The following is a 24,310-nucleotide window of genomic DNA, read 5'->3' on the forward strand; positions in this document are numbered from 1 at the left end:
GATAGCCCTGACCTCATGCCTGGGTTTTAGACGAATCAAGGGAGCTACAAGAAAAGGAAGAAACGGAAGATGAGGTAACAAATATGAAACTAAAATATAATAATGTGACATAGTTCAAATAAAGCACTTAGAACAATGTCTAGCACATAGTTATTGCTCAATAATGTCAGGATATCACCATCATCATCGTCACGATTGTTATTGTAGCCCTTTGGGGAATCCCTCCTCTTGCACAGTCTTTCACAGTTGCTAACTATTCCTAGGTTCTATTATTCCAGACTTCCAGTGACATTCATGTGAATCAAGGCAATGACTTTCTAAGTGGAAAATGTAGCACAAAAACATTATTTCCATTTTATATTCAAATTTTCACTTTGATATAACCTGATCTTTTCTTGTGCCTGGGCACTTACTGATAAGAGACATAATGGATACATGTTGCTACCATCTGTCATTCCAATAACTTTCCATGTCTGAGCTCATCATATTTATTTAGAACAAAAACCCAAGATCATCTCTCCTTCCAAAGTCTAACTTCTCTCTGTGATGAAGTCTTGCACGATTTTATATAACCTATAATCCCCTAGAGGGTATTCCAAACAGGAGCATCCCGTGGCTAGGTGGCTGAGATAAACAATTGCATTGACTCGGATGTAAAGAGTGTACACCCTAACTAAAGGGGGCAGCAGCTAGTAGGCTATAGCAGCGTGTAACCAGGCAAGACAGCAGCTGTAGCTCTCTAAGTTTCAACAGAAGCAGTTGTGTTTTCTTCCCTGAAGTCTCCCATTTCTTTAAATCTTGGAAACTAGTTTAAAAATTTCCAAACATTGTGAGAGGCAAACAAAATACATCTGTGAACCACTGGTTTGCCACCTCTAACTCAACGCATATTTATTTCCCATTCACAGAATCTCTTACCCCTTTTGGGCCAAGTTGAATTTCTAGTCACACAGCCCAGGCTGAGCTGCCATAAGGATGACTTTACCCTGGGATAAAGCCACCCACCCTCCTCCCTTGCCTGCTCTTTCCTTCTCGTCCAGGAAGTACACTACCAATTGAGAAATGAAACTGTGCCAAGACATTTTGGTCGGGAATTATAAAACTCCTCCTTACAGGAGGGAATTACACATGAAGTGTTTAGGCAAAACAGTAACTCCATTTATAAAGGTAATTAATTTCCCAAATTTATCCTAGAAGATTTGCTAGCAGAGATACAACAGAAGAAATAATTAAGGCAGAATGTGTCTAATTTTTATATTTGAGGAGGGAAATGGAAGGAGTTAGCTTATGAAATTACAAGTTAAAAAAAGGATGTGACATATCAAAACCCTAACTTTAAGAAATGCTGTTTTCTACTGTTTGTTAAAGGAGTGAAAATATACTCAAAGTAGTAAACTGATTGTTTTAATATTGAATTTTGTTTAAATTTTAAAATCTCCAGATTTACTTATTAATGGAATATATCTGGTGGCTAAATTCTGGCATGCAAATTTTGTAAAGGCTATATAATTCATTCTCATGTTGACTTTGTTATTGACAATCTTGTGATTTATTTGTTGCAGAAAAACATTTGTGGTTTTATTGTCTTCTTAGCATTAACATTAAAAGGGTGACAAAAACAACAACAACAAAACAACTTTTATTTGGAATTGATAACAGAACCTTTGGAATAAGAAAGATATTACTTTTTTAATAGCCCAAATCCGGGCTAAGAGCTTCTAACACTGTTGGGTTGCCAATTGGACAAAGCAGGACAATTACGTCCTCCCTTTGGAAAATTAGCTGGCAATAAGGAATTGGCTCTCATAAAACTTATAAAGATCTTTTAGTTCGATTTCTTTCTTTTTCTTTTTTTTTTTCCTTTTTTTTTTTTTTAGTTTCAGGTGTGTTTTGTTCGATTTTAATCTTTATAAAAAAGGTTGGATGTCTACTCCAGCCTTTTATTGATAGTACTATATTGAGTAGTAAGTACCGTGTTTCCCCGAAAATAGGACCTAACTGGAAAATAAGCCCTAGCATTTTACAGGATGACGTCCCCTGGACATAAGCCCTAGTGTGTCTTTTGGAGCAAAAATTAATATAAGACCCAGTCTTATTTTCGGGGAAACACAGTCTGGTAGTCCGAGTACTACAATGCTACTGCTAATTAATGAGTAAGCTCATGTACGTTGAATGTAAAGGACATTTTAATTTTTCACTATGCAGTTTTTTCTTGATGACGTTTCTCATAAATTTCCCATAAAAAATTCTCTCATCTATACCTTCTGTACATAGATGATATAGTATGTTGTTTTCTTCCCAATACCGCAGCTAAAATGCCATTTAAAGGCTGGATTTCAAAACGAAATAAAATTCTTTTACTGATGAGTATGCATTTAGTAAAGTAATAAAAATGAGCACAGTGCTTGCATATATTCAAGAAATATTTAAAGAAGTCTTATTTGAATGAAAATGAAAGGTTTATTTGTTCCATTTCAGTGTAATATTGCAAAGAAACTTCAAATAATTACTATGTCAAAAATAAAAATTTAGCGTTAAAATTTTAGCATTTTGAATGTACGTTTTACCCTTAGATCGTGTACAGTTAGGAGAAGAGTAGAGCAGTTAGTTGCTCATTGTCACTGCATCACTTGGTTCTGGGGGAAATGAACAATTTGAAGGCCCAGTAGTAAAAAGTAAACAGAAGCTATTACACTGACTGCCACTCAGTGCAAACGTCCTCAGCAAATGTGCAGAGAAACAACGGCCGGCGTCGCACACGGGCGTGGGGTCGCCGAGGCAGGTGGAGGCTGTGCGCCGACATCCATTTTGAGGCCCGAGACGCAGCGCTGTCACGGATCCATATTGAAGCGCTTCGGACGCGCGATCCAAGCGGAAGAAACGCAGGGTGTAAATCCCACACGATGAGGTCGCAGGAAACGTGCAATCCCGGGACCTGGACTCACGCTGCCCTCGCACTGGAGCTTTTATTTCACTTCACGCGCCTGGAAACAATGAGAGGCCTCCGTGCCCGAGCTCACGCAGGGACCAGGGCTGGAAGGACGGGGACAGCGCCGGCCTCCCACCCGGGAGTGACGCCGAGACAGAGCGCCGTCCTCCGTCCTCCAGAGCCCGCCCGCCGCCCAGCGACACACGCCGGTCCTCCCCCCGTGGACGCAGGCGACTGGGGCGCCGGGCCCGGCTCCACTCGGCGCACCCGCGGCGCGGCTCGGGGCCACCAACCCGCCGACGTCGCGGTCCTTACGGATCCCTCCGCGCTCCTTCCGCGCCAAGTAGTGCGCCGGCCAATCGGCCGGCTTCCGCCAACGCGGGCCCGCGGGGTCAGGCCCACGGTCCCTCCCGAACGGGTGACGTGAGGGCGGCCGTGGGTGTGGGGGGTCCTCAGCAGCGAAGGGCGGCGCGGGGCAGACTCGCGTCTGCGGAGCCGCGGTGGGCCTGGCTGGCACAGAGACGCCGCGCGGCCGCGCACCTGGGAGCGGCGCCCGCGGGAGCCGGCGTGAGGCCGCCCGGCCGGGGAGGCAGGTGTCCGAGCCCCCCGCCCCGCCCCCACCGCCGGCAGGAAGAGGAAGCAGCCCGGCCGGGCCCGCGGGCCACTCGCCGGGCCTCGGGGGGCGGGGGCCTTCTGGGTCGGGGAGGCGCGTGACCTAGTTCGTCCCAAAGTGGATTTGACAGGTCGTCAGCGCGGCTCCCCACCCCCACCGCCTTCCGGGTCCCTCTCTGGACGCTCGGCCCGATGGCCGCCTGGTCTTCCGGGCTCGGCCTCTCATTGGCACACTCGAAGCCTGGCGTTCGGCTCCTCCTCCGGCTCGGCCTCCCATTGGTTCTCTCACCTCCTGCCCCTTTACCCCCGCGCCGACTCTCCCATTGGTCTGCAGACGCTTGGCGCCCCGCCCGCCTCATTCCCCCGCCCTTCGCCCCCGCGCAGGCTCTCCCATTGGTCTGCAGACGCTTGGCGCCCCGCCCGCCTCATTCCCCCATTGGCCTCGCGCCGGGCACCCCGCCCCACGCCTGGCTCATCCTGCCATTGGCCTTCCGCCCAGTGCCCCGCCCCGCCCGCCCGCCTGGCTCCCCCTCCCATTGGCCTCGCGCCCAGCGCCCTGCCCCTCCGCGGCCCCTCTTGGGCAGCGGAGCTCAGCTGGCTGTTCCGCTCGCGGGTCCTGCGGGCATCTTCGGCCGCCGGCCTCTCTCGTCCTTCCCTGGTCCGTCGCCTCTTCTTCACTCCCAGTATTTACCGTCTCCTCTATGCCTCAGTCCCTGCCCTGCTTCCGCCGCTCTAGGAGCCTTAGCCCCCAGCCGGTTGCACCCCGCGCTCCCGGCTTCTCCTGAGCCTTGGGCTCGGTGTCCAGTGCGGCCCACACGCTCGCTTCCTGCCCCTTTTCTCTTCTCTGCGTCACCTCGCAGGTTCCGTCCTTCCCTGAAATACGAGGCCGCGAAAGCCTTCTGTGGGTTTCCCCGCGGCGTCCGGTGTGGAAGGCCCTCGGCGCTTGTCGCGTTCCCCGCCCTGCTCGCTCGGTTCCCTCCCTCCCTGCCGCCCTGAGCTCAGCCGAGGGGCACGGACCTCCCAGCACAGCCAGGGGACAGCGGGGATAAACGTGACAAATATCGATGTTGAAGGTGATTGCTCGGGGGTTTTGAAACGGAAAATGAGCCCGAGGCCCCACATCCACCCAGACCCGGGGTCAAGATGGAGTTGAAGGGCCACGTGAGACTGATGACAAAGTTGATTGTCCCAGCAACACAATCAGCTTTTCCGGGGGGATTCACTTAGATCGATTGTTTATGTAGTATTGTTCTTCTAACAATTTAAGCTCTGGGTGTTTTTTAATTTGTGCTAGTTTTGTAAATGGCTGCTTTTGACTGTAAGGACAAATGGATTAATAAGGCTGAGGTTTAGAGCTAATCCCCATACAAGTGTTTTGGCTTCAAAAAAATGAAAAACCCTCGATTATTTAAATGAGGAAACTCATGTTGCTTTTTCAAGGTCATTAAAGTGACAGATCTCAAACTTGAACCCAGGACAGACTCCACCGAGGTCCCTCAGGGGACGCCATCATGGCTGTGGAACGTGTGGGCGAGAACGGCAGACCTAGCTGCACCCCCGCCGGGCACAGGGGTCCTCACTGAGCCCCCACCGTGGTCGCCAAAGCCCGGCCTGATCCCTCAGGCCCCGCCGGCGTCTGCCCGCTGCCCTCCAGGTACGCTGACCGTCTTTCTGCCAAGAAGGTTTTCACAAGGCTTCTGCGTTTGCTGTTGTTTCCTGACCTGTTAGGGAGCAGCTTTTCCTCAGACTCCTCACATGGCTCAGCTCATACATCACCCCAGGGAGGCACGTCGGCCACTGTATCTAAAGTAGAACCCCTCCTACCTGACCCGTTACTTTCTATCATATCATCCTGTTGTTTCCTTCAGAGCATGAGCACAGTTTGAAATCCTCGTGTTTATTTGTTGAGATCTATTTCCCTTCACCTCCCCTCCACCATTAACATGTGATCTCTTGGACACAGCGGCCTTTTCTGTGCTTTTTTTTTTCTCTCCCTAGAGGTGTGTCTTCAGGGCACAAAGTAGGTATTCAATAAATCCTTGGTGAATCAATGAATGGTACATTAGCTGTGATCAAATGGACTAACCAAACTGTCCTGCAAGTCTGATTCTGTCAACATTGTATATACACACCTGTAAGTAAGAGAGTTGGGAAAATAGCTATTTTCCTTGTAAATACTTAGTGTTTCTTGATTTGTGTGCTTTGTGTCTAGCTGTTCTTTGACAAGGAAAGTGAGGAAAGAAGACTTGTTGTCCCAAGGCCACCTTTTGCCCGCCTCTTTTTCAGCTATTCCAGTAGTTGGCAGTGGCTTGCCCGCACCCTGACCCCAGGTGGGCAGAATACTTGGCAGGGAGTGCCTTCTTCCTCCAGGGCAGTCTTAAGGGTGTTGCTTTCTGAAGGTTAGGGTGGGGGAAGGGAAGGAGTTCCGGTTCAGAGTCACCAATCTTGTCCAGCTGGGCTCCTGTCATCCGTTCTACTTGAGGGAGAAAGCAGAACAGAATGAAGCCCCTTCTAGTTCCCCCTTCCTCGCCCTTACACATTCTCCTGGGGCTCTCTGTTCAGCAGCTAGAACTGTCTCATCTTTCAGGCATCTTTGCGCAGGAATGCATTCTCTACCTGCTGAGGCCAAGACAACCCAGGTCAGTTGCTGGAAAGTTGAAATCTAGTCCTATCCGCCCCAGTCAGTGTGAGCCTGGCTGAGTCTGGTAACAACTCTCTGGGTCTCAATCACCTTATCTGCCTGTCACAGTTTTAGGGATCTTGACCATCAGCTTAAACAAGAATCCTGTAGCTTCTCCCCGGGGCCACAGAAAGGCTGCTGGGAGCAGTATTTCCTAATGCTTCCTAATTTATGTCCAGCAGGAGAGAGTGCACCTCTGTTCTTGCATTCCAGGCCAGAAGCCTCCAGCTCACCCTGGTTGGGCCATTGGAGCCCAGGCCAGTGACTGTGGCCAGGAGAATGGAGAGTGTCAATCAGGTTAAACCGGCCTGGACATGTCCTTGGAGCAGGCGTGGGGTTGGCTCCTGATAAGTGTGTGTGGAACTAAAATCGAAATGTTTTCGACAGGAGGTTGCGGTGGATGCTGAGTGGGTATTTATCCGTGCCCCTGTAAGTAACCAGCACATGGCATGGTAAGGAGGGACAGCTGGTAAGTGGTAGCCAGGCTGTTGGCAGCACAGGCCGTCCATCGCAGGGCCCTCATCAACCACTAACAACTAGCTTTAGGATTTCAGACAAATTTTGGAAATCATACCATTTTAGAAGTGGACAAGGCCTCAGGTCAAAGACTTCAAGACTTCATTGAACTTGGAAACTCACACCTGCAGGGATTGATTAGTCTGGGTCTCAGTTGCTTCCTCTGTGAAGTGGGGCTGATGCTACTGGTTCCGTGTACACTCATGGTTATTATGTGGATCAAATGACGTAATGGTTCTACAGAGGGTTTGGGAAAGTAACTAAAATGCCCTTCTTGTGCAAGGCATTGATTCTTATTGTTTATTAATGTAGTGATAATGCCTTATTAAGAGGAGAAAGGGAGAATAGATTCAAGGAATAAGTTTACTTGGCTCCTAAAATGAGTAACACTCGAGAAAGGGCAAAGTGTGTGTGTGTGTGTGTGTGTGTGTGTGTGTGTGTGTGTGTGTGTTTGCACGCACTCTTGTTAGGTGAGCTGGGGAAGGTGTAAGGCTGCAGTTCAGGTGTGGCCCTGGCCCCACCTTTAGGGATTGCAGTAGGGAGTGGCTCTGAGGGTGGGAGGGAGGGTGTGGTAGTTGGTTATAAATTGAAGTTATCTTTCCTTGAGTGACTTTTTCGAAGAGGAAAGCCAGTCCCATGAGAGGCTAAGTGTGTGAGGAAGAGCAGCCTGTTCCGTCATCTTATTCATGGCTCACCCCTTCAGTGTTAGTTCAGGTCCTCTGCAAATTAGATACCAAGACCGGATTGTCCTGTGGGAGATTTATAGGAGGAAATATCTATGAGGGAAGGGAGAGGAGGGCGTTGGAGGAAGCAAAGAGATCTGATCCCTAGGGAGGGGAGGTGGGGGCGCCAAATGGGGAGTAAGGTCTGCAGCTCTGAGATGCTTTTGGCCAGGCTAACCCAAGTGCTGGAGCCCAAATTCCCTTCCAAGGAATGTGGCGGTGGGTTTCAAAGCCAGGTGCTTAGTGAACTACCCTCTGTGTAGCAGGAAGTCTGAGTGGGGTATTTTCACAGTCCCACACCATTCCATGAGGTTTCAAACTGGCTTCATTCATTCATTCTTTCATCCATCCATCCATTCAATAGGCTGATCAGCTACCATGTGTCCCGGGTCAGATGCTGTAGCAAATGGAAGCATGTGGCCCTTGTCTTTCCCAGCAACCTTCCATCTAATTTCTAATATTTCCAAGTGGCAAGTTTGCCTGATTGAGATTCCTTGTCTGTTGACAAAGTTGAACTCTGGGACCTGGGTAGTTCTTAACACTGGCTTGGCCCTTAATATTGTTCAAATTGCAGTAATAAAGCCACTGAACCCCACTAGGATTTGAAATATAGTTACATTTACTTCCAGAACTCTCCACTGTTAACGCAGAATGAGAGGAAAACTTTAACTATCAGCACTTCTAGAAGCCTATTATTTGATTAAGTGCAAAATAAGAGTATGTGTGGGTTCAGTAGATAAAAGGAAAAACTGTATGAAAGTAAAAAGCTGAAGAGGTCAGGAGAGAATGAAAAACAAATTAAAGAAGAGAAATTTAATTTAAGAAAAGGAAATCCACATCTTGGGGAGAAAATAGGGAATTATCTTCCTGAAACTGCCAGGAACAATAAACTTATCCAAGATGGAAAAGAATAAGGTTGAGCGGATATTTCAAGAAGCCATAGACAAAATAAAAGGCGATGAGGATTAATTATTCCCTGTAATGAGAACCCGTAGGACCTGATGGTAAAGTAGAAACCATGGGCAAAGAAATGGGTGAGAAATATATGATTAGGGGTCTGCAATAAACCAGTGGAAGAAACAACACACAGAAAATAAAATGTGGGAGGGAGGAGAAAAGCAATTATACTTAAGAATTTTAATATAATTGAAAATGAAGTAAAATGTAACAAGGCAAGTAGGAATATTTTCTCTTAATAAATATTTATTACATTAATATTGCTATAATAGTCTCACTCTCTACTACTGCATAGTGCCTGTCATAGCAGAGGGCAAAATAAAAATTTGCACAGAAATAGGAAATTTCTGACTATGGCTTTAGCACATCAGTCTCTATGGATTGTACCTTTGTGGTGTGATGCTAAATATCTGAATAGACTTTAAATTTCAGTGAAGAGCTCATATAACTCAATTGCAAAAGAACCCAAACAGTCCAATTAAAAAATGGGTAGAGGACCTGAATAGACATTTTCCCAAAGAAGACAGACAAATGGCTAACAGATATATGAAAAGATGCTCAACATCACTAGCTATTAGGGAAATAAAAATCAAAGCCACAATAAGATACCACCTCACACCATTTAGAATGGCTATTACCAAAAAAGACAAGAAATAGCAAGTGTGGGCAAGGATGTGGAAAAAGGGAACCTTCGAGAACTGTTGGTGGGAACATAAATTGGTGCAATCGCTGTGGAAAACAGTATGGAGGTTCCTCAAAAAATTAAAAATAGAACTACCATATGCGTCAATAATTCCATTTCTGGGTATTTATCTGAAGAAAACTACGTCACTATCTCAAAAAGATATCTGCGCCCCCGTATTCACTGCAGCATTATTTATAATAGCCAACACATGGAAACAACCTAAGTGTCCATGGATTAAAGAAAAAAGGATAGAAGACATTATGCTAAGTGAAATAAGTCAGAGAAAGACCAATACTGTATGATCCAATTATATGTGAAATCTAAAAGAAAAAAACTGATAGATGCAGAATACAGATTAGTGGTTGCTGGAAGTGGAGGCAGGGGTTGGGGTGGAGTGGGGAGACTGGGTGGAATGGGTGAAAGTAATTAAAAGGTCAAACTTTCACTTATAAGTCTTGGGGATGTAATGTACAGCATGGTAACCATAGTTAACAATAGTATATTGTATATTTGAAGTTTGCTAAGAGAGTAGATCTTAAAAGTTCTTATCACAAGAAAAAATTGATTGGTGATGGATGTTAAGTAAACTTATTGTGATCATTTTACAGTATACACAATATATCAAATCATTATGTTACGCACGATAAACAAATACAATGTCATTTCAATTATATCTCAATTAAAAAAGACTACATTTCAGTCACATCTGTGTGCACTTTTAAATGTTTTCCATTTCGTTTCAGGAATTAAGGCATGTGTAGATTCTTCTCAAATTAAAATCCAATGTTAAAAAAAAATTGCAAGTAGTTTTGGCATCTATTTTTCACATGAAACAATATTGCAATGGGTTATGCCTTTTGTAAACAAATTACATTAATAAAATTGAAATAGGTTTTTGATCAAGACGAAGGTAAAAATGAAATGTGAAACATGTAATATTTTGAACCTACACAGGGAAGGTTGAGATTGGCTGACAGATCGTGACTTCTGGAGGGGAAATGCAGGTCCAGTGCTTGCTTGGGTGTCTCCCACGAGGGAAGCCCACGTACGCAGCTGCCTGGAGGCCTCTGCAATGCTGGGGTTCTGGAACCAGTGGGCTCAGGAGGCAGAATACACAGGTAAGATGTTTAAAAAGATTCACGATGATCTGGATGTGAAAATGTTATTCATTGTGAGTTCAGTGAAGTTTTGATCATTAAAAAATTTAAATAAAGTTCTTCTGAAACGCTTTAAAAAGTTAACTATTTCCATCATTATCACTGTTACAGTATTTAAGACTGTGAGACTACAGAACTACAAGTAAGGGCAGTTATATTCACTAAAATATAATGATGAAGATAAAACAAGGAGAGACACATCAAGAATGTTTTATACGTCTTAAATGAGTAATAGAGTCTAGTTCTGTACACTTCCTCGTGCCATCCTGTGTTCACTAACAGCTAGTCAGGACTCTGCAAATTTGTTTTGCTTTGTTGCAGCTAATATATCGCTATGAGACCTTTGTTTCTTGAATCTGGTCCTCTATCCAAATGTTTACAGCGTCATTTTATTTATTTATTTATTTTTTTATGATTCTAAGAGATTGCGGCTTCCCTTCTCCTAGATTCTGCCCCTAGGTTCTGCTCTTTTCCTAGAGGCAGAGTAACTTGGATGGTTCAAGTGGAAAAGGCTCAGCTCCAAGCTCTGCTCAAACTCACTGTTAATGCCAGACGGGGGCGGATCCAGTCATGATTGTAGCCCCGCCCAGATACGCTGGTCCGCTGCGCTCCCCTCCCCTGCAGAACAGCCTTAGTGTATTTCTTTCTTTTTTTTTTAAATTTTATTTTATTAAATTTATTGGGGTGACAATTGTTAGTAAAGTTACATAGATTTCAGGTGTACAATTCTGTATTACATCATCTATAAATCCCATTGTGTGTTCACCACCCAGAGTCAGTTCTCCTTCCATCACCATATTTTGAACCCCCTTACCCTCATCTCCCACCCCCCACCCCCCACCCCCCTTACCCTCTGGCATTTCTAAGGTGTGTGTTCTTATCTTTTGTTATCTATGCCAAGGATGCTTTTTTGTTTTTTAAATGTATTTCTGCTTCCCCGCTGATTTGCCTCAGTTCCTCTCCTTCCTCTTCTCCTTTTCTTCCTCCTCTTCTGTTTCTCCTCCTCCTCTTCCTCCTCCTCCTCCTTCTTCCCTTAAAATAATATTCCTTTCTTTTCCCAAATAATCACAAGAATGAGTGTCCACTCCTGTAAGCCGGAGCTGATGCTCTCAGATGCTAAAGTGACGTCTAGATGGAAATGCACACATGTTAGAATATCATGCAGGGAAGACTCACATAGCTGGGGAGAAATTCCTGCGTTTTTTTTTGCATCCACAAAGCCCAGGTACTCAATTTAAAAATATTTAATAGAATTGGATCCTGCTCTTATTGGAGGAAAGGAACAGACTCCAAAGGAGAGAAACAGGAAATGAAAAGAGCCAAAAGCCTGAAAGGAAGTAAATCAACGAAAAGAACCTTTATCTTATGGTCTTTTGTGTTATTTTTAAGTGAAGAAATGGATTCTAATGGTACCAAACATGGAGGGAATAAGTAAAGCAAATACGCACTTTGGGTGATCGTGCCCTCCTTGGCTACCCCCATTTTATTGAAGATGTTGCTACTTGTTTGTTACGGGACTTTTTTCCCCAGAGGAGATGGGCGTTCCTTTGCCTTTGTAGGATTAGGATTCGAGTCTGGCTGACGTGTGGAACTTTCCTTGGCCACTACGATTTCGTCGACAGTGGCGAGCTGGATTGCCACATCGGCCACCGCTTGGAGTCCTTGGGCTTTGGCGATTAGGGTGTCCCACACCTCCTCCTGGGCCACATTTATTATCCCTTCGTCTCCCACTCCTGCGAGGAAGTCCCCAGCTTGGTGAGCAGCATTCATTTCTGCCATCACGTTGGAGACAGTTAGGCCTGCATTGTCTGCCAAGGTTGCAGGAAGAGACCGCAGGGCCTGGGCAAATGCCTGGAAGACAGGGCCGTCAGGCCCTTCCAATCTGGTTCCTTTCTCTGAGAGGATTGTCGCCAGTGCCATCTCTGTGGCCCCAGCTCCCGGGAGCAGTCTGGGATCCTGACACAACTGGCGATAGGCGTCGATGCCGTGATAGGCAGCCTGCTCTGCCCCCCGCAGCCCCTCAGTCGTGGGCCCCCGAAGGACCAGCGTGAGGGCAGGGGTGTCTCGACATTCCCATTCAAATACCACAGCCAAACCTTCTCCCAGCTCCTGCGTGTACACCCGCTGGCACCGCCCTGGCTCCAGTGGGGGGGTCAGGGAAGGCATCAAAGGTGTGCCCAGGACCTCACTCAGGTAAACCAGCTGCCGCCGGGACCCGACGTGAATCACCATGATGCCGTGCTTGTCGGCCTGCAGCAGGGTCTTCACCTCCACTTCCCCCCACACCACCGCCACATTGACATCTGCGCTTGCCAGCTGGGCGACTTGCTTGTCTATCAATTGCTCGCTTCCTTTCCTAAATTTAGCGAGGTCAGCAGGACTAGACAGACGGGCGGTGGCAGGTGCGTTTGGATTGGCAAGACCAAAGGTGCAAGCAAAGAGGGCCACCCTGGCGCCCCTCAGCACCATGGTCACTTGCCCGCAGGGCTCCCCGGCCATGGCCAGTCCCGGGAGCAGGCAGGAGTCCTCCAGGTGTCCTCCCGGCAGCGTACACACCCCCACTCGCTCGGGGTGGAAGCTGCCATCCAGCTCCTGGGCAGCCCCGCAGGCGTGGGCCACCAGCGTGGTTAAGTATTCCGTCTGGAACAGAGTGTGGGTATTCATCACCGAGTAGAGGACCCAAAACGGGTCTTCCAAAGGCCCCAGGGACCGGATCACCAGCGAGGGCAAAAGGGCCAGGGTCTCTGCGGTCGCCCTGGCGTAGGCCTCCCGGAGCTGGGCGCGAGGCAGGCCGGCCAGCAGCAAGCGCTCGGCCTGCGCCAGCAGAGCCTCTGCCAGCAGCAGCACGAAGGCCGTGCCGTCGCCGGTGTGCTCAGCGTGGCCAAGGGCTGCGTCCCGCAGCAGCCGGGCGGCAGGGTGTTCCAGCTCCAGCGCCCCCAGGATGGCGGTGGCATACCCCGTGAGGACGGTGTCTCCTCTGGCAGTCACCAGGAGCTTCTGGCGCCCGTGGGGGCCATAGCACGGCCGGATGACTCTGGCCAGGGTGTGCGCCGGGGCCAGGCTGCTGAGCAGGTGCTGCCCTTGGGCTCTGGGAGCCCTTGGGCAGGGCCACAGCCGCTCCGGCAGCTCTGGCGCCGAGGAGCTTCTGCTGTCCATGGCCTGTGGACACGGGGAGTCCACCGGGCTGCAGACACCTCCCAAAACAGCAGCTACTCAAGGGGTCAGTGGACAAAGGAGCCAAAAGCCCATCAACTAGAGAAGTAGGTGCTCCAGACCCTGCTGCAGGGATGACCTGCTGAGAGCTCAGGCCTAAAACCACCCCCCTCTCCAAATTGATCTGTGAAGGACTCTTGGGGCCTGGGAAGCTTGTAGCTGAAGCAGGTCTTATCTTGATGAAGTCACAGAGTGGCACATGGAACCAGGGGCAGGGAATGAGGTCACAGAAGGATGGTTAGTTGGGGAGGGCCTGTGGGCAGGCAGAAGTCAGGCCTGGTTGTCCAGCAGGTATGGACACACATATGTGCCAGTCCCCAGAGTTTCATTGAATCTTTGGAGCCCATGACAAGACAGTGAATCAGATGACAATATCCACCCACTTCAAATTCCTGATGGAGCTGTGGCTCCTCTGTTGTTTGTTTGTGTTGGTGTGAGAGGGAAGCAGTGTTTTGTTGGTTTTACTCCCTTGTGCAGTACTGTGTAATACTAGCCATGTTTTCTTATCTGTCAGCTTTGCCTCTTTGGCCACCTTATCTGTTTGTGCTGTTCATCAGGTTCCTTAAGGTGTCTGTTGGTCTGTTTGTCGTTCAGGTTGCAGGTGTGTGAGGCTGCACAGAGTGCGACAACGCCTGCCGATGACAGTGATGTCACTGAGCTGGCAAAGGCAGGTCAAGACAAAGGAGGGAAACATGCTGGCCTACAGACAAATAGCAACAGACAGACGAGTAATGGGACCAGCCTCCCAGTGGACAGGAAGGTAGAAACCAAAATGAATGGAGCTGGGACCCTCCCCCCCCCACCGCACCCCCACCCGTTAGAATTTAAGTTCCTTCCTTCCATTCTCCCTCTCTCCCTTGCTCCCTACTTTCCTCATGTGGAGCCTATTGGAGGAATGATTGCTTCTTTTTGAGTTTAACAAATATTTATTGAGCACCTACTATGTTCAATATAATGGGGAATACAGAGATGACAGGAACATAGAGACCAATGAGGGAGGATTTGTACGCAGTGAACAAGTCCCACAGGCTTAGGCAGAGCGCCAACTGGAGGTGATGAGTGTATTTGTTAGATTAGGGGAAAGAGCAATACCATTCATTTTCATTTGGAAAAAACCCTTTTTACCTTGTTTAATGGCAGGTGTCCGTAAGAAAAAAACAGAACACTGAAGCTGATGTTACAGTCAGGAGTCATGATAGTATGGTGGGCATTGTTTTAATATTTCTACAGACAAGATGGTAGAGAGAAAAAACAGGAAAACAAATCACAGTGGACGTTGAAAAGTGCAAAGAAAGTCAATGTCAAGTCAATGTCATGAGGACTCCCAGCCCAGAGACAATCCTTGCTTACATTTTGCTGATCACTATTACTTTACAGGTATGTCATACGCAGGCAGTTGTAGATTGACGCAGTGTTAGAGAAGTGGATTGTAGGATACATATTGTATGTGCTACTCGGTACTCATTTCCCCCTCAACATCATCTTGGCTGAGAGAAATTTTTCTAAGCAGATACTATGTTGTCTGAAGACAGTGGACAAGTCTTTTTTTTTTTTAGGGGAGCAGGACTTTATTGGGGAACAGTATGTACTTCCAGGCCTTTTTTCCAAGTCAAGTTGTTGTCCTTTCAATCTTAGTTGTGGAGGGTGCCCTTCAGCTTCAAGTTGTCCTTTCAGTCTTAGTTGTGGAGGGCGCAGCTCAGCGCCAAGTCCAGTTGCCGTTGCTAGTTGCAGGGGCGCAGCCCACCATCCTTTGTGGGAGTCGAACTGGCAGCCTTGTGGTTGAGAGCCCACTGGCCCATGTGGGAATCGAACCGGGAGCCTTCGGAGTTAGGAGCATGGAGCTCTAATCGCCTGAGCCACCGGGCCGGCCCATGGACAAGTTTTTTGATCTCTTTTGATTTTGGAGACCCCATGCATGAGAAACAGGTGTGGTTTTCCACACCCAAGCTTCTGAAAGGCAGTACCACTGAGAAGAAAGTCACACCAAGTGTTGGTTATAGACACAAAGATGACTTGCCTGTTTATTTATAGAAATGGAAACTGTAACGGCCAACATAAAATGTATCAAAGTAGCAAAGTTTGCATGTATACATTGTTTATAAAGATACAGTTTCTTTTTTAAAAAACAAACACTCCTGTAAAGGGTCATCTTAGCTCTTTTTCCTACACTTAACATACATTTTCCTTTATTTCACTTATTCCGTGACTATTTATTGAGCTGCTGCTGCATAATAGGGATAAAAGGTGAGTAAGGCAGACGGCTGTGTCTGTCTCCACAGGTCTTAGGGTGGGATACAGACCGCTAGTCTGGCAGCTCATTACGGGCCAGGAGAGGTGTGATGGGGGAACGCACAGGTGTTATAGATGCACGCAGGGGGACATAAACCATCCAAGGGGGGAGTGGTGCCCTGGGATGGAAGTGAAGTCTAGAGTGAGAGCCGAGGAAAAGAAACAAAGGTGGGAATTGGCCAGGAGAACACGGAAGGGGGATTGGGACAGCCTGGTGAAGTGTCTTGTGCACCAAAAGCTGTCCTGGAGGCTGGAGCTCATGGGGGGGGGGCGGGGCGGAAGTGGGGCGCGGATGAAAGGAGATGACTGCAGGATGACAGGCGCTCGCCTGGACCTAAAGCGCCAGGTCACGGAACTTAGGTTTCAACCTGAAGGGTGAGCGATGGGACTGTGAGTTCCATTCCCAGCGGAAAGTTATGTAATCCTTTTATGAAATCCTCTCCTGTTTGACTACACAGCACAGGAGACAGTGACAATCTCATCTGCGTCTCTGACCCTCAAAGACAGTCAGCCTCATAAAACAGGACCCAAATAATACATTTGGACTGAGAAGTTTTGACCTACCTTTACAAAGATCAGACTAACCAAGCAGCTGCGAAATCTCAGTTTTATGCTTTACTATGTGGACATGGTCATTATTAAATGCACTTTGATTTTATTTATCCTTTAGATAGATTGACTAGAGATAAACTAAATGTAAATACAAAGTTTTGTGCCAAGAAGAGTTTGCATGCAGTGAACCCATTATAACATGCAATTTTCTAACAATATACATTTCGATCTGCTAAGGGCGGTAGGCATCGATATAGGCTATTTGCTAGTTATGTTGGGTTGAATTTTGTCCCTGCAACATTCACATCCTTCCTGAAAACTCAAAGTGTGACCTTATTTGGAAATAAGAGTGCTTGCTGCAAATGTAATTCATTAAGACGAGGTCACACTGGAGTAGGGTGAATCTTGAATCCCATATGATTGGTGTCCTTACAAGAAAAGACACACACAGAGAGAACACTGTGTGAGGACACAGACACAGGGAAGACAGCCATGTGATGACAGGCAAAGATTGGAGTGACACGCCTACCAGCCAGGGAGCAGAGGGAGGCATGAAACAGATTCTCCCTCAGAGCCTACGCAGGAGCCTGGGTTGGGACGTCTGGCTGACAGACCTGCTTGCGAGAGAAGAAATTGATGTTGTTTAAAGCTGCCTGGTTTGTGGTAGTTGGTGTGGCATACCTGGGAATCTCATACAATCATCTGGTATACCTGTAAAGGAGAGGAATCTAAGAAAGTGTGTGTGTGTGTGTGTGTGTGTGTGAGAGAGAGAGAGAGAGAGAGAGAGCTCATTTCTAGTTTACAACACTTGCTGGCAGAGTGTTTTCTGTGCCACCCTCTTCTGAACAGACAAGTCTGCTAACTCCCACCCCAAACTCCCAGATGCATTTCTTTTAAAACTATGGTCATGTACACAATGGATGTAAATATTTAATCTTCCTATTGGCACATTTTTCCATGTCTATTTTTCAGTTGCCTGCTTGTCCCTTTTGTGTTTATCTTGTTAGGTAGTGCCAGGCTTAGAGTACAGACCCCTGGAGGGCAAGATTCTTATCTATGTGAAATGTGCGGTACAAGGTCTGCTTATGCCTCAGACTTTTCTCCACAAATTATTAGTGCAGGTGATTGTTCTGTTTATTTTCTTCTCAGTGTCTTCCATTATTTTGTCTGCCACACAGATACATGGTAGGCATTACCGAAATAACTTTAGTAAAGCAATATGAATTTTAAAAGCTAAAAACGCACTATGGACTAAATATGAACTAATTTTAAGTGACTGAAATTCTTTTAAAACATTCTTTCTACTGAAAAATAAAGGAGAAAAAATGATAGCCATTACTGTAACTTTTTAAAGTGTAACTTTGATAGTAAAAATATGAACACAGAAGTTACAAGATCTAGAATTTAAGTTTTCAGTGGTCTTTCCACAACTGTGAAAGTTTGGCTCCTAAAAAGCCCCGAGGAATTTAAGGCTTTATGGGAAAACAAAAAGAGAGGGACAATTAGTAGTGAATCTATGGGACAGCCATATATGTTTACATTCATTAAAACAATAAAGACATTCTAAATGAAGACCATATCAATGCATTTATAGGCCTTTGAATAGTAAGAATACGTGCTTTTTAAAATACACTGTCACTTGTTTGCTAGACTCTGGGAATCTCATTTGCTTACAGTTTTATGAGAGGTTGCTTTTTCTTTGTTGCAGATAACAACCCTCACCCACAGCCACATTTTCAATATTTAATATATACTTCTGATTATACTACATGTGCTCTGAAAGATTAGATTATTATAGAGAAATGTAATATAGAAAGTGAAAGTCCCTTGTAATCCAACCCTTCAGAGGTGATAGCTGTTAACAGTTTGGTGCATGTCTACCATATTGAAAAAATGCCTATTTAACGTATGGACCTATTAGAAAGTAGACTTTCCTTTTTTTTTTTTGGTCTTTCCAGATGCTTATGCCTATCTGATTTTATAATTTGGAGGAACCTCAGCTTCTGCCTTCTGGAATTTTGCTGCCATTGTGGTCTCAAATCTGTGTAATTTGGATAATGGAGAAGGAAAAATCTTTGGGAACCTTTATTTATGTTGAATAAGTATTTCTTGACTACTTCCTCTGCCTCCTGGGTTGTATTTTATTTGTTCTGCCATGAGCCTGCTATCCTCTTCAAACAGATCCTACCTACTTGTCTGCTCACAGCAGCCAAAGGAATGGAGATTTAAGGCTGGGCTTACACCTTCATCAGCTTTTATCTTTCCAGAAGCATCACCCTGCAAACCTCTATATTCTTCCATCCATTTCACCCACTTTTCTGTCCTCGGTCTCTAGTTGTTTCCTCTTAAAACTTCTCTCCAGCAGGAGTGACTTGCAGTTTGCACATACTGACACTTAAATTCTCCCAAGTGCTGAAGAAGTAGACTGAATTATCTTGACATACAGTTTTGTGTATATGAAACTCAGTTAGAAATGGCTGTTCTAATTTCAGCATTGAACACAGATAAACACTTAGATCAATAATCCAGTTTTTGAAGATGTACTTTTTAATGTGTGGAAAAATGAAACAGGATGAGTAACAATAAACTTTAAATATACTTCATAAATTTATTAGTCACGTTTATGTTGTATTTCTATGTATAATAGACACTTTTAATTTATAGTTTGCATTTACCACGCCAGCTTCTCCCCAAGCTCAAAATTCCCGTAGCTGTAAATTTTGTAAACTTTGAAAACCCCAGAAGGGATTAAACCCTGAAGGAATTCAAATGACTCTCTTACTGTGTAGTCTTCATTTCAGCCATTCCAAAAACTATGCTTTTAGTCAGAATAGACTCTGGAAGTCAAACTGTATATTTCGCCCAAATAGGAAACACAGTTCAAAGTTTATGGTTTGGCTATTGGGAGGAAGGGAAGGTGAACGACAGCCGGAAAAACCAGCATATTATTTTTACCCTATACCAAAACCGTGCTGTGAAGACGGTAAGAAATCATAATCAGAAAGTGCCTAGTGTGTCCGGCCTAGAATATATGCTGATGAAATCACAGTGTGTCCCGATTCTTTTGCAAATGGTTGATAGGTCTTAATATTTTCTCCCAACTGAAATCTATGTGTTCACTCCGCTATACTCATCGATAGTGAGTGGGGAGGAAAGCAGAGAAGAGCATATTGTGCAAGTGTTACCTCCCTCCTAGAAGAAACCCAGAATTCCGCATTTGTAGCTGCCCCTCCTGAGAAAGCGCCTATTTCACATTTCTAATTTTAGCCCCATTTTTCTTGTACCATTTTCACGCAGTGTAAGAAAAAGGTGGCTTGGAAGTACTTCGAATTTCGCCTCTTAACCCCAACACGTTGGACGTTAAGACCAAGTTGTAGGGTTTCTATTGGTTTATTATATATTTCAGCGTTTCATGCCTGAAAATGTCATCGTTCTTTTTGTCTGACAGCTTTAGAAGCCCTTTCTGGATCGTGTTTAAAATGACGTTACAATAGCGAAACTGTCACTGGAATGGGATTGTAACGAAGTTGCGCTCCCTCCCTCCTCCACAGACAGGCATTAAAGCGGAAGACGCCTGAACGCGAGGCGGGGAAGTCGGCCCGGGCTCGGTCCACACGCGCGCACTCACACACACACATACACACACACTCACACACGGGTGGACACACACGCGCACGCGCGCGCCCGGGCTCGGTCCACACACACACACCCGGTTGTGCAAACACATACACACACACTCGGGTGGACGCACGCGCGCGCCCGGGCTCGGTCCACACACACCCGGTTGTGCAAACACACACACACACACACACACACACACACACACACACCCGGGTCCGAGCCTCCCCCCGCCAGCGCCCCCCGGGAGACCCAGCGCGTGGGGAGCGTGGACACGGCCCTCCTCCGCCTCCCGCTTCCTCCGCGTATTCCCCGGACCCCGATCCCGGACCGCCGCCTCCGCAGCTTGGCGCTCTCCCGAGCCGCAGCCGGAGCCGGAGCCGGAGTCGCGGCGGGGCCGCCGCGTCAGAGCCGGAGCGAGCGGGGGCGGGGGAGGGGCGGTGAGGTCAGCGGCGGCGGCGCGTCCGCGGGCGGCGCATGCGCGGAGCGAGCCCCGTGAGTGGCAGCGGCGGCGCGCGGGGGGCGGCCGGGCCGGCGGGTGGGGGAGGGGAGGGGGCGGGGGCGTCGCGGCGGCCGTGTGTGGGCGAGACGGCGGCGAGTTCGAGGGGCCCGTGGTGCGGGGCGCCCGGGGGAGCCCCGGCGCGGCCCTCGCGCGACGGCCACGGTGCTGTGTGTGTGTGTGTGTGGTGCACGCACAGCCGCAAAACTTCCTCCTCCCCTGCCCGGGAGGGCGGGCGCGGGCGCCGAGGGGCCGGCGCTCGCACAGCCCGGAACCCACAACAACAACTGGAGCAGCTGTCAAAACTTCGCCGCCGCCGCCCGGCCTGACGCGGCCGGCGCGGGGGAGGGGCAGCCGGGGCGCGACCCCCCCGCCCGGGCCCGCGGCCTTTCTCCTCCCGCCGCGGGCGGCCTGGGGGAGGGGCGCGGGCGGAGACCCGGGCCGGCGCCCTCCGCGCGGCTCCCCGCCCGCGCCCGCACCGGCCCCCGCCCGCGCCCCGCCCGCCGCCGCCCGCACCTCCCCGCCCGGCCGGCCCGGCCCCTCCCTCCCTCCGCCCGCGCCCCGCCCGCCGCCCCCCGCCCGGCCCCTGCGCGCCGAGGTGCGCGCGCCCGCGCGTATGTGTGTGAGTGCGTGTCCTGCTCGCTCCATGTTGCCGCCTCTCCCGGTACCTGCTGCTGCTGCTCCCGGGGCCGCGGGCGATGCGAGAGGCTGAGCCGGGGAGGAGGAACCCGAGCAGCAGCGGCGGCGGCGGCGGCGGCGGCCGCGGCGGCGGGAGGAGCCCCCCAGGAGGAGGACCGGGATCCATGTGTCTTTCCTGGTGACTAGGATGTCGTCGGAGGAGGACAAGAGCGCGGAGCAGCCGCAGCCGCCGCCAGCACCCCCCGAGGAGCCCGGAGCCCCGGCCCCGAGCCCCGCAGCCGCAGACAAAAGACCTCGGGGCCGGCCTCGCAAAGATGGCGCTTCCCCTTTCCAGAGAGCCAGAAAGAAGTAAGTTGAGTGTGAGGGAGCCAGGCCGGGAGCCAGCCGCGGCGCCCGGCCGGAGCTGTCACCGCGCGCCCGGCCCGCCGCCCCCGCGCCCGCCGCCCCCGCGGGGTGGGGGTGGGGCCGGCCGCCCGCCGCGCGTCCCCGGCCCGGGGCGCCCTCCCGCCCGCCCGCCGGCGCCCCTGCCCCGCGCCCCTCGCCCGCGCCCGGCGGGCCTCCCGCGGGCGCCCCGCACCTCTCCCCGCCCCGCCGGGCCCCGCCGGCTCGCGCCGACGCCGCACTTTACTTTTTACTTGGGCCCTCGCGTCGAGCTTTCTTGGTGCTTTTTGCCGAAATTTCTCGTGGCTGCCTGTTGGCCTAGCCGGGTCATTTAAAAAACAAACACCGAGGCACACCTGGCAGTGCCCGGACGAGTTTATTGTCAACTACAAAGCGGCGCGCCCCGGGACGCCGGCGGAGCTGTCAAATGCCGCGGCCAGGTGGTCTCCTGCCCGGCGGGGGGGCGCGCGGGGCGGGGGCGCCCACGGGAGAGCGAGTGCCGGTTTCTTTGTCAGCCAGTTGCTGCTTTAAGTTTTCTTGCTCCCAGACCTGCGCTTTCCCCCTTTAATGATATATTAGGAAGTCATTTGACTTCTTCCTTCCCCTCCCCCACCCCGGAGCACACTGCCCAGCACCCAGACGCACAACTCCTTGCGATCGCACAGCTGAAGGCACAGCGTGCAGGAAGTTTGGGAAAGGCCGCCGTGTTCCCCCACCGGCCTGCCGTGCACGGCACGTTTACTCCCGGGACACAGAGGGAAGCGGTGCCCAACTTCCATTGAAGTGGTGGTCCGAGCGGTCACTGGGTCAGGAATCGCTTTCGGTCGCTTTGGAACATGCACCAGGGCTGTAGACCTCAGGTCTCTCGCTTGCTGGAAGAGGCTTTTTGCAGAATGGTTCTACGGCAACTTTGCCTGGAAATGAAGACACCCGTTGTGGTGCCAGTGAGTCGCTCAGCCCTTGTGGCTCTGGAGGGTGCCGGGGAAGAGCTGTGACTGTCTTCCAAGTTGTAGAATGGCGTGTGTTGCTTACTCATTGCATTACACGATCATCTGTTGAACTGCTGGTAGTGGAAGGGTGCACGGGAGCGGAGGAAAGCTGCACGTCTATGGATACTGTTATTTGTTGTTGTTGTTCATTTAGTAATATTGTTGTGTTTGGTGATACATAGTAAAAATAGCGTTAACTGAGGCAGAGCCCAGCAGGGTTGTGGAAACCCCATGAATCCCTTGACTGGATGTGCTCTGTTTGGCTTTGCTGTCCTTTTACTACGAAAATGATTCATTCAGGGCCTTCAACTTGCCTCCATATTTTATGCCAGCTCTTACCTACGGTAGCTGTGACAAGTCGTCAGGGAAACAAGCACAGGATGTACATATATATATATATATATGTCATTACATTAGCTTCTTTGTGATACAAAGTTACGATTTATTATTCCACTTGCATTGTAATGTCTGGTATAAAATGCCATCATTATTCCTATATTAACTGAAACTTGGAGAACAAAGCTGGGGTTTTAAGTAACTTTAAACTTCTTTGCCACTTTTTGTGTCCTTTACAGCAACACATACCAAGCCATATTCGGGTTTTTATTTGATTGCTTCCCATTTTCACTCTTTAGAAAGCACTTGTTGGTTTCTTTCTGAACATTAATTTGGGAATATTATATGGTTTAGATTTGTTTTTAAATTCTGACTCCAGTAAGAGTACACCTGTCTGTGTTGTCAAGCCCCTCACCCATACACATGCCCCACCCACCCTGAAATTGAAATAAGCTCATCATTTGTATTAGTGTGACTTCTGGGTGCACCAGAAGAAAGGTTGATTTGGGGTAGTGCCACTTTATTGTTTTTCTCTCTCATGTTTTGAATGAAGGGAAGTGTACCCCTTTGAGAAGTCAAAAAATTCCTACAGAACACACTAATCTCTAACAGGATAAAAGCATCAGCACTTCGGAAAATGTTTAGAACAGCTCTAAAGCATCTTAAAAGAGTTTTCTCTTAGATTTGAAAACTCTTACAGCATTTCTTATAGGAAAATAAATTTAATGGTAACTTTGATGGTTCCAAACTTTTTAGTGAATTCTTTAAAATTAGGTGTGTCTTTTGAAGGGGTTGGAATGGAATCTCCAGTTGTTTTAGAAATATGTAAATGGAAATTAATAAGTGAAATGAAAGCAGAGGTTTTCTGTAGGGGAGCTCTACATGGTATTAAGATACATTCAGAAAAGACCCTTTATTTAGTTGGGTACTGAAGACCCTGAAAGTGAAACTGATAGGTGGCAAATGTAAATTGGGTTTGTAAGTGCTAAAGTTGTTTGCAAATTACTTGTATATAAGAAATAAAAATTAATCTTTGTGAAATGCAATGAGGGTACAGCTTTCTAAATTGTTAGTGTTATTTAAATGGTCATGAAGTGGATTGTTTTATGCTAGAGAAGATGGATGCATTATGATACTAGTTTTTAAAAAGTGGGTTTATGTATTTGTCTTTGGATTTAAAGAAAAGGTAACCATGCATTGCTAATTACACTTTCTTTGAGTTTGAATTTTTAATTAGGTAAGTAAATTAAACATTTTCGTACACTATTTGATAATTTTTATGTTTTGTCAAATTAAAGAAGCTTAGGCTATATAGTTACTGATTTTACATTACTATTATTACTTCAAAATTATGTTTACTACTTAAAATTAAGACTTTTGGACTGAAACTATTAATCTTAGAGGCGGAGTTTGAAAAGTAAGTATATAAATAGGAATTTCCTGTAGTACAAATATCAAGTGGAACAGTGAAATTTACATTTGTCTAAAACTTCTCCTCAGAAAGGACTATCTAATTATTTGGTTATGTGGAGTAGC

General features: G+C 48.0%; 3 protein-coding genes and 1 long non-coding RNA gene across 25 annotated transcripts in view; 3 read left to right on the forward strand and 1 right to left on the reverse strand.

The window, feature by feature from the left end:
• LOC148757356 (uncharacterized) overlaps nt 1-15,952 on the forward strand; it is a 95,893-nt gene extending 79,941 nt beyond the window's left edge. For both annotated transcript variants that reach the window (XR_016021877.1, XR_016021878.1), the window contains exons 4-6: nt 10,056-10,219; nt 14,066-14,231; nt 14,612-15,952. This is a non-coding gene — a long non-coding RNA (uncharacterized LOC148757356). The remainder of the gene's footprint in view (nt 1-10,055; nt 10,220-14,065; nt 14,232-14,611) is intronic.
• Nucleotides 70-9,646, forward strand: LOC148757357 (uncharacterized). Its single transcript, XM_088799753.1, has 6 exons — nt 70-74; nt 3,025-3,368; nt 3,502-4,199; nt 4,982-5,195; nt 6,435-6,518; nt 6,609-9,646. Exons 1-6 carry the CDS (start codon nt 70-72, stop codon nt 6,626-6,628), a joined length of 1,365 nt encoding a protein of 454 aa, XP_088655879.1. The 3' UTR covers nt 6,629-9,646.
• Nucleotides 11,514-14,062, reverse strand: CCT8L2 (chaperonin containing TCP1 subunit 8 like 2). The gene has a single exon (XM_019742493.3). The coding sequence runs from the start codon at nt 13,412-13,414 to the stop codon at nt 11,768-11,770; it is 1,647 nt and encodes a 548-aa protein (XP_019598052.2). The 5' UTR covers nt 13,415-14,062; the 3' UTR covers nt 11,514-11,767.
• Nucleotides 15,953-21,255: 5,303 nt separating the features above from the next.
• KMT2C (lysine methyltransferase 2C) overlaps nt 21,256-24,310 on the forward strand; it is a 222,825-nt gene continuing 219,770 nt past the window's right edge. For all 21 annotated transcript variants that reach the window (XM_088799766.1, XM_088799771.1, XM_088799770.1 and 18 more), the window contains exon 1: nt 21,256-21,416. In XM_088799766.1, coding sequence (XP_088655892.1) covers nt 21,256-21,416 — 161 coding nt within the window. The remainder of the gene's footprint in view (nt 21,417-24,310) is intronic.

Source organism: Rhinolophus sinicus, chromosome 8 (assembly GCF_057876585.1).
Source record: "Rhinolophus sinicus isolate RSI-liver-muscle chromosome 8, RSI-T2T, whole genome shotgun sequence".
In the NCBI taxonomy this organism is placed as follows: Eukaryota; Metazoa; Chordata; class Mammalia; order Chiroptera; family Rhinolophidae; genus Rhinolophus; species Rhinolophus sinicus.

Bases quoted from the DNA above. Each gene is read 5' to 3' on its own strand.
- LOC148757357 (XM_088799753.1), top strand. The intron at 4,200-4,981 runs GTCCGTCGCCTC...TGCTTTTTCAAG, and splicing joins GCCTCTCTCGTCCTTCCCTG to GTCATTAAAGTGACAGATCT. The intron at 5,196-6,434 runs GTACGCTGACCG...CTTGCATTCCAG, and splicing joins GTCTGCCCGCTGCCCTCCAG to GCCAGAAGCCTCCAGCTCAC.
- CCT8L2 (XM_019742493.3), bottom strand. From the start codon at position 13,414: ATGGACAGCAGAAGCTCCTCGGCGCCAGAGCTGCCGGAGCGGCTGTGG.